We start from the raw sequence: 9,542 nt of genomic DNA on the forward strand, positions 1-9,542 counted from the left end.
TATGCTCTTTGTTCCAAGATGGGATATAACCACTCTGTACACCCTACCTCTTTCGCCCTCGGCTAATCCTCAGATCTGGCTCATAATAAACTCACCCTAATTTTGATTTATAGATTGATTCTGGATTATTTGCATTGCATTGTACATGTGCACGCACTTATCTGGCTTTGTCTTAAGTTTTGTCCCGTACATTTTCCATTTGCTTTTTGTTTCTGCGTTTATGTATACTTTTGCAAGGAAATGTCCTGCATTAGACTTTTTTGGCTTGCCACTCCACTCCAGCTCCTAGATGGAGGCTTTGGTAGCTTTTCTTCCGCGTAACCAACCAGGCCCCAGCCAGCAGATGGCACTACAGCTAGAGGGGGAGAGAGTCCCTTTAGGAGTTCGACAACCACTGCGGACTATAGTACTTAACGATTTCTCCTCGGAGGACTCAGAGTCGCACTTTCTCCCGGACTCTAATAAAGCAGGTCGAGTTGTGTGCAATTAAGGCTTTCAGTTTACAAAAAGGAATCTGTGGCTTTGTCTCCTCCACCCCACTCCACCATTAAACTGACGATATCTTTCGTCCAGTTGTGCAAGTGTTGTGAGAAGCGCTGTCAAGATATGGCCGATTACTGGTTCAAGTGGCCAAGGTGACCCCAGCATTAACTACATACAGGAGATAATCGAGACTCTCCTGATGGTTTAAAGAAAAATCCATACAAAAATGTAATGATCTGAATGTTTCCCAACAATGTGGAGCTGTAGCATATGAAATACGCGACTCGTTTTTGATATAATGTTCCTTATTTCATTTTGCAAGTTCAGACGTAGCCTAACTATACAGATTTCCCTAAGGAGTAAGAAAGAGTCGCGCAGCAAGGACAGGCCCGGAGGTCGCAGGGGCCGCCTCTTGAACCCTGCTCTCCGGGTCCTAGTAAGCGGAAGGGCAGGACGCAGAGCTCTCCTCGTAGGTGGCCTGCTTACAAACACACCACTCACACACAGCAGGGGCCGCAGCGCAAAATGAAATGCAAAACTGCAAGCCTTTACTTTTCCAAACACACCGAGGCGAAAAGGTCAGGTTACGCCCCAGCAGTAACTTCACAGGAGAACCCAAAAGAGACTGGGTTACCATGACCACGTACGAAGCCTCTGGATAGTGCTCTTACAAGAGCGTAATCAGGCAAGCACCACCCACCCAGGCCCCCCTAGCTCGGCAATCTACTAGCCACTCCTGATTGCGTTTGGCGCTCGCCACTTTGCCCTTGTGCCTGCGTACTAAGGCTCCTGCCCGTCGCTGCGGCCGGATCGGGAAGTGTCAAGCGGGAGTTGGGTTCCGCCGCCTTCGCCGCTACCACCGCTGACCCCGGACCCCCTAGCCAGGCCTGGGTCCAGGCGCCATGACGAACGGTGAGAGCCAGTGCCCAAAGCGGAGGATGGGAGTGAAGGACGAGGGGAAACGTGGCGGGCGGGGCTGGGACTGACGTGGCCGTTCTCCCCGCCCCCTCCCAGCCCAGCCCCCCTTGGCCCCTCGGTGCTCCTAACTCTTGTCCCCCACCCTCTCCCGGGTTCCCCCGTTCTGCGCCCATCTATAACCCCCACTGCCTCTCGTGCCTACACCCCGAGTTCTCGACCTCTACCCTGTGTTTTCCCTCTCCCCTTCCTGGAAGTTCGTTCTGGTTCTTAAAGGCCTCGAGGGGAGGCCGGACCGGGTTGAACTGTTGCTTTAGCACCAGGGAAGAGAGGATCCTCCTCCCAGCCCCCTACATTCTCATACTTTCGGACAGTAGGCTCATTGGGACGACCAAGAAATCACAGAGAATCTCAAGCCCCACACATTTTGAGGATGAATGTAGACCCTAAAAAGGTTCTTGTTTGAAAAAGTGCTGGGAAGCTTTCTCTTGTTTGATTCTAAAGTCCTGCCTGGGTGATCCCATCTGGAGACCCTGGCTAGTGTTGCAAGGATTGGCTTTAGACGCTGCCTCTTCTAAATGGTGTGGCAGCTGCCACCCTGTTTATCTGAGCTAATATTCCAGGACTCTTCAAACACTTTATAGACTTGATTTCTGTATTTCAGAGAAGGGCAGGAAGCAGGGCCTTCATGGTCTTAAGAGTCAGCCTTACAGGAATGAAGACGAGGCCGCTGAGGCAGTATGATTTGAGGGACACAGGAAAGCATTTCTTAAAAGTACCTTTTCCATAAGCCTGGCACTGAAGACTCAAATTTCACCTCCTCATGAGTTTTGGCATTGTCTGCAAAAACTTATGGGAGAAAAAGACTAGCACCTGAAGGTATCACTCTGTAAGAACTCAGTGTGTGTATTAATTTGCTGGACCCTTTTTTATGTGACACCTGTGAGATAGTTTTATTGGAGGGAGAGAGGGAGATAAAGTGGTCCAGAACTGGCACATGCTAGTTATGTAAAATACCATTTTAGAGCTTCCTGGGTAGTCGGAGGTCTGAGATTACTACACATAGTAGGAGAAGGGACATCACCCAGAGGAAGAAATCGCCGGAACCAGGAAATGCAAGCAGTCTGACATAATTTCTGAATAAATTTTAGTCACCCTCACCCCCTTTGTGGTCCAATATCTTTTTTGCAGCTAGGTGATTCATTGCGCTTATATGTACACAAAATAGCTTGGTATATGTATATAAGAAATAGAATTAATTGTTCAAAGCTTTTTTCCCACAATTATTCTACTATGTTGAAGCCTTAGATATGTATATTTTTTACAAGAATCTCTTGTTATTCTGGCAGAAATTTGAGTTGTATCATGCATGAAGAGTAAGATTGTAGTCATATGGATTCGAACTCTTGCAATTTCCATTAAGCTTTATTTTTTGCCTTAACACATTCTTCACCAACAGATGCAGATCTGAGACTTGGCTAAATATCTAGCTCTCCTTTATCACATGAGTGGTTTATAATAAGAACATATTTAATTCTCTCAGCTCAGGCTCCAAGGAGTTCTTATGCTTCTCTCAACCTATTGCCAGCCCTGACATCTCTGGGAGGCTGCTTCCACATAAACTGATGTACTCTTCTCGGGATTTGTACTTCTTGAAAGGGGAAGGGAGTGGGCAGTGAAATTATTCTAACCGGGATGTCTGTAAGCAATTTGGGGGAACAGTAAGGTGGCCTTGTTTATCCCAAAACCTTGGTTCCCTCCTGTCAAGGATTGGCACTGCAGATGAGCTTATCATCTTGATGGTGTACCAGGCACACTCTGCTCTCCTGGGAGTTGTCAAGTGGGATCACCTGTCCCAAGCTAGATTCACACCAAGGTTTTCTTTTCTTTCTGTAACAGTGTACTCCTTGGACGGGATTCTGGTGTTTGGTTTGCTCTTTGTTTGCACCTGTGCCTACTTCAAGAAAGTCCCTCGTCTCAAAACCTGGCTGCTGTCAGAGAAGAAGGGAGTTTGGGGTGTGTTTTACAAAGGTAAGATCATATCTGGACAGGGCGAAGAGATTGCCATCTCTGGGCAGTGAGGTGCTACAAAGTGGGGGATGGGATAGGCTGGGCTTGTATTTGGTTCCACTTTTACATAATTGTTTATTTTAGCATCAAGGTAATTTTAGTGTTCTCCATGGAGTAAAAGTATATAAATTTAAACAGTTTTAGGCTGGACTGGAATTGTTCGGAGGAATATTTTCCCAATGGAAAGTTTTTCTGTTTCTTTTTTTTTTTTTTTTTTGATGATTGGCACCTTAGGGGCTGGCTCCGTGGCTGAGTGGTTAAGTTCACACCCTCCGCTGTGGCGGCCCAGGGTTCGGATCCTGGGTGCAGACATGACACCACTCGTGAGGCCACGTTGAGGTGGCGTCCCACATCCCACAATAGAAGGACCTGCAACTAAGATATACAACTATGTACGGGGGGGTTTGGGGAGATAAAGCAGAAAAAAAAAAAAAAGCTTGGCACCTGAGCTAACAACTGTTGCCAATCTTCTTTTTTTTCATTCTTTTCCCCAAAGCTGCCCCCCACCCCCACCCTGTATCCCCATACATAGTTGTATATTCTAGTTGTGAGTGTCTCTGGTGTACTGTGTGGGACGCCACCTCAACATGGCCTGATGAGCGGTGCCATGTCCACACCCAGGATCCAAACCAGTGAAACCCTGGGCTGCTGAAACGGAGCTTGTGAACTTAACCACTTGGCCACAGGGCCAGCCCCTGGAAAGTTTTTCTGAATTCCTGGAACTAATATATTGGAGTCTCTTTTAAGTTCTGATTTCATTAGCTCAGATTTTTTTTACTTTTTATTTTGGGCACCTTTGTCTGGAATCCTACCTACCTAAGTCTTTTCTCAAAATAGGGCAAAATACAAACAGTTTATTGACCTAGAACCTAGAGCTTAAGGGTAGTATTTAAATACATTCCTGGATGGGTTCTTGAGACCCTTGCTAGTTCTCTTCATCTGTGACTAGAGATTTCACAATATCACCTTGAAAGTGAGGACTTCTGTAAAGGGCAGCGTGTGATTTCTTTTCTCTTTTTACTTTTGTCTGCTAGCCGCTGTGATTGGAACCAGGCTGCATGCTGCTGTGGCAATCGCCTGCATTGTAATGGCCTTTTACGTCTTATTTATAAAATGAATTCCAAAGCATCCATCTCACCAACTGCCAACCAAGGGGACGAGGGTGAAGAACCTGTCGGGGCCTGGGCCCACCGTAGGAGAGTTCAGCTAAAATCATCCAAGTCCCCAGGATGACACCATAGCATCTGCCCCTGCCATATGTGGGGAAAACTCTTCATGGTTACAGACATTATTTATGCTTCAGGAGACTCCAGAAAGCCAACTTACTTTGATCTGTGTGTAAATCAGTCCTTGGCAGAGAGCATATAATGTCCAGATGAATTACATCCCTCGGTGATAAGATTACATAGCTCCTGCTTACAAACCTGCCACCTATTTTGTTCTTTAGCTCCTCATCAGAGTCTTTTCAAACTGAGGCTCAGAAGGGAACGACATAGGCTGTGTTCACACCTCTTGGAAGGAGTGATAATCTTCAAGACTTGACTTTTTTTTCACTGTTTGATTTGGATTTGGCAAATTGGGAGAGGGACTGGGTGGGAAACAGGAGTTATACATGCCAAGAAATGTTTTGGCTTTGGAAATGTGTCTTTCATATACCCATCTGGGAACATAAGAGAGATGCATGGTCCTCATTGCAAAAAGAGAACAGATGAAATAGCTATGCTGTGGGCTGGTAACTCAAGAGTTTTGCCAAGAGAATCTGGGCATACATAAGATTTGGGAATTATCTGTCTGTGATGAGACCAGAAAGCAGTAACTTAGACAAGAAGAAATGTTCTATTCACCAGAATCCCCAAAAGGAGACTTCACCCCATCAAATGGTATATGGAAAATGAATGCATTGTTGCTATTTTCCTAAAGTCTTTTGTATTTTCTAAATTACTGAGTGCTATACACTGTTACTCAGTTTTAAATGCCACAACTAGAGGAAAGAGAAACTATTGAAGAAATAGTTGTTTAATATATTTGCAGTTAGAGTAGAAGAGATAAATAAATCTAGTATATTCATATACTAGTAAAGTCATCCAGTGTAAGAATTTGTTGTGATGTTAGATGGAAGTTTTGTCCTGTTATCCAATATACAAACTTATTCTTTGTTTAAATCTGGGTTTTTATGGCAATTTTTGGTTGATTACTTGTTTGTCTTGGCCAACTCTTAATTTTCTTCCTATTGCGGTACTCTTTAGCTGTCTCTTGGAAAGTCTGTGTATTATAAGAACATGAGAAATTTGAGTAAGTGAGAGAAGTTGCTGAGATTCTTAGGCATGTTTGGACAGTTTATAGAATCCATGAATAAAATGAGGGTGTTTTCTAAAGTAAAGGAAAGCAGAGGTTTGCAGTTGAGACTGATGGGCTTTTCCATGGAGTACGATAGCCCCTGAGCAAATCATTTTAGATGACTCAACGTTTGAAGGGAAGAGTTCTCCATTCCCTCCTCATATATGCAAAAGGATCAACTGTTGCATTTATGAAGCCTAGAACTCCTCTATTTTTTTTAAAAAGGAGTTGGTCTGAAATTAAGTTGTTGTAAAATGCAAGCATAGGTATAAGTCTACCAGTTGAATTGTCCATTAAAGTGAAACTTGACTGTGGACAAGGTAGCTGTGGTTGACCCCTGTGTGGCAATAAATTGTCTTTTGTCTTACTCCAAAAGGACAAAAGCTGCTAGGAAGTTTAGGTTCTGAATTATGCAGTATAGTGCTTTGAGGGTTTTTAGAAGTATAGAAGGTCATCAAGTAAACACTACATGTCTTTTCATCTCAGAGTCATGGCTGTTATCTCTTCAGGAATTGGTCCACAGGGTAAATTTCAATGATTCATATGGTTTCCATTGTTATTTCTGAGGCTCTTTCACATGAGAGAAAGGAAATCTAGTGGAACAGGAAAGAAGAGTTACACCTGTGGGTGTCAGTTTGGATCTGTTGGCCAACAAGAATGTCACTCCCTGGAAATACAGGTTCAGCACGTTTTGCACTTGTTATTTTGTAGCTTTAATGACTTTTGTTTTCTAATAGGGCTAACGTCTCTAAGCTTGGTGCTTAGAGCTGCTTCATGTTTTACACTAGTTCTATTTCACAGTTCTAGTTCTTCAAACCAATTTTTACAGCCTGTTGTGTGGGTCATCTTAACCTAAACTCTTGAATTGTTATATTTTGAGATATTTTCATACCAGAATGTACCCCAAAAGTGTACGGAGTGAAGGTAATTTACAGCAAGAAATACACAGCTTATTTCATTTCTTGACTTTATGTAAGCAGATGAGCAGAAACCTGTTTAACTCATTACTTTGGTTGATGTGTCATATATTTTTGACTGAAAATTGCAGGAAATTGTTCCTCAAAGGGAGTCTTTTTAGGGGTGGAAGAGTGAGGATAGCAATATTGCCTCTGATTCAGACTGGCATCACCATAAACCCTATATGCCAGGGTGGAATGAAGTCAGCTTTTTATAGTTGAAACACAATTTTTTTATTCACCATTGTCTGCACAAATCCTTGAAAATAAAATTTCTTTCCCTACCATTTTTTTCCATTTTATTTGTCACATGCTGAATTTGTTGAACTTTATTCAGTACTCCCCTGGAGTCTGCCCATAGTGTGTATACCTTTTTAGTTTATATTAGTGAGTAGCATCATTCCTGTTAACCCATTGTGATGGTCACTGAATGTATGAATCTGTGAGGGTATAGCTTTCTCTTTTGGGGGAGCTGATATATGTATCAGCATATATACATGAGTAAATTTTTGTGTGTATTAAATAAGGTAGATAAAACTCCCCAATACATTTTACTACCACTGCTGTTAAAATACAGTTATCATCTGCCATTACCAGCCATAAACATCTTCATTCAAATGAGATTATCAGGTTAACCAGAATATCCTTGAGCCAAGGGGATTTTGGCATATGCAATGAATCCTTTTCTGGCATATGCAATGAATACTTTCCCCCCATGTGTTTATTCCAAATGCACGGTGGGACTAGCACAAGTTATAAATTCACAAATGGTTTTCTACTAATCTCCAAAGTTCTTCTGAATTATCTTCTCCCTACGCATACCTATTTCATTGAAAAAGGAGAAAGAAGCAACTGAGACATTAAAATGGTGCTCTCTGTTGTGAAAGGAACTAATTCTACTTATATAATCACTACTTTTTTTCAGTCTACTCGTTCTGGAGTTTGAAAGTCAGATATGTTTCTTATTCTTCTCCCCAAAGCCCTCCTGTACATAGTTGTATACTCTAGTTGTAGGTTCTTCTAGTTCTGCTGTATGGGATGCTGCCTCAGTATGGCCTGATGAGCAGTGCAATGTCCGCGCCCAGGATCCAAACTGGCGAAACCCTGGGCTGCCAAAGCCGACCACGTGAACTTAACCACTCAGCCCTGGGGCTGGCTCCTCAGATATGTTTTAAAAGATATCAGGGTAAATGAAGGTTCAGCAATATGACTGCCATACCATCAAGTTCTGGGTAGCAAGGGGGCTCTCTGTGAGGACAGGGATATGCCTTCCTACCTTTACTCATATTACAAATATTCTGACTACCTAGTCTTTGGATTTAAATGATGTCTTCTCACCTTTCCCTTTGGTAAAATAATGTTTGCCTTCTCCCTTGGAGGAAGGAGCTCCTGGGCAAGCTGCTGTTGGTAATGACCAGGATTCACCTCAATGGGAAAAGAGTCATTCACCCATAAATTTCCTGAGATTGAATCATCTTGTTTCCAGAACTTGGATCAAAGACTTGGATCAAAGATTAAAGAAAAATTATAGGTATGGATATAAATTTGTAGCTGCACAAAGATCAAAAGACAACCATGATTCAGTATTGTAGGAATTTGTCCCGTCCCTCCTTGGGACCTGGGTTCCCCTCCGAGCCACGAGAGGGCAGCAGAGCGATCGCTCGACGGGGCCCTGCGCTCGGCGTTTCCTCCCAGAATCCTCCGAGGCGGGGGAGGGGCAGAGAGCTTTAAAGGAGGGTGCGGACTTCCGCTGCTTTACGGAGGGAAAGCGGCCTGGGGTTGGGGAGTGTGTGTTGTGCTGTGGTGTTGTGTGGAAGGCGCGTGCTGGCCGAGCGTGTGAGTGGACGGGCGCATGTGTGAGTGCGAGCGTGGGGCGTGCAAGGCGAGTGCGCGTGCCCGCCCCTGCGCCCTTCCCCCCGCCTACACCTTGATCTTATTTGATCGGGTTGTGACCCCAGCCCCGCCGGGCCGACCCGAAATGAGAAGCTCCCCTCCTGCGAAGCCCACTCCTCGGGGCGCTGTGCAGCGAGGCCCCCTAGGCGGCGGCATCGCCGCGGCCCTGAAGGTCCCGGAGCCGGTCCTACGGGGCCCGGCGCTCAGAAGTGATGAATTGATCAGATAGACGAGGCCGGGCTTGTCCCAGGCCGCTGATTATCGAGGCGATTCTGATCTGAGCCCGACTCCGGGGGCTCGGCCGCCCGTGGCGCTGGGGCTAATGCGTTAACGGTCGGCGGGGACCCGCCCCCCCCCCCCCCCCCCCCGCCGCGGCAGCGGGAGCTGTACCGGGACGGAGGCCTTGTTTCTGCTGCAGCTTTTCTTCCTTGCTTCCTCCCTTGTTTTCTTTAGGCCTGCCTTGTCATGATGACTGTATGGTGCCAACACTGGTGCCCTCTGGTGTAAAGGCACTATACAGCGTCTGCCGCTAAGGGATATAGGTATATATGCGTGTCTGTATACGTGTATGTATCCGTAAGAGAACTTGGAAAGCTTACAAGAATTCAGATTCCAGGGACCCGCCCCAGATTTACTGAATTAGAATTATCAGGGAGGTCTGGGAATCTATATTTTTAAAAGCCTCGATGCATGATGGATCACGGTAATTTTTTGATGTTCAGTATCAAATAACCTGCATGAGGTGACTATTCAGAGTCACCTCTCTGCCACTTTCAGCCATTCTAAGTAATGAGAACTGAAACTTCATGGTGCCGTTTGGCAGCAGATAGCATCTGAATAGATTGGAGTGTCTGTGGAAGAGGGTTGAGATGGTTTGATGGTATTTAA

At 44.9% G+C, this 9,542-nt stretch overlaps 1 protein-coding gene and 1 non-coding gene across 2 annotated transcripts; both read left to right on the top strand.

The window, feature by feature from the left end:
- Positions 1-1,255: 1,255 nt before the first annotated feature.
- TMEM167B (transmembrane protein 167B) lies at positions 1,256-7,048 on the top strand. The gene is made up of 3 exons (XM_014835168.3): positions 1,256-1,395; positions 3,298-3,429; positions 4,503-7,048. Exons 1-3 carry the CDS (start codon positions 1,386-1,388, stop codon positions 4,583-4,585), a joined length of 225 nt encoding a protein of 74 aa, XP_014690654.1. The 5' UTR covers positions 1,256-1,385; the 3' UTR covers positions 4,586-7,048.
- A 1,465-nt stretch (positions 7,049-8,513) lies between these two features.
- Positions 8,514-8,935, top strand: LOC123277776 (small Cajal body-specific RNA 2). Its single transcript, XR_006514992.2, has one exon. It is a non-coding gene; the product is annotated as a small Cajal body-specific RNA 2 (non-coding RNA).
- Positions 8,936-9,542: the final 607 nt, after the last annotated feature.

The sequence above is a fragment of the Equus asinus genome, chromosome 16 (genome assembly GCF_041296235.1).
Source record: "Equus asinus isolate D_3611 breed Donkey chromosome 16, EquAss-T2T_v2, whole genome shotgun sequence".
Lineage (NCBI taxonomy): Eukaryota > Metazoa > Chordata > Mammalia > Perissodactyla > Equidae > Equus > Equus asinus.

What these genes read in the sequence shown, in the direction of transcription:
- TMEM167B (XM_014835168.3), top strand. An exon ending in TTGGGGTGTGTTTTACAAAG is followed by an intron (nt 3,430 to 4,502) that starts GTAAGATCATAT and finishes TTTGTCTGCTAG; the next exon opens with CCGCTGTGATTGGAACCAGG.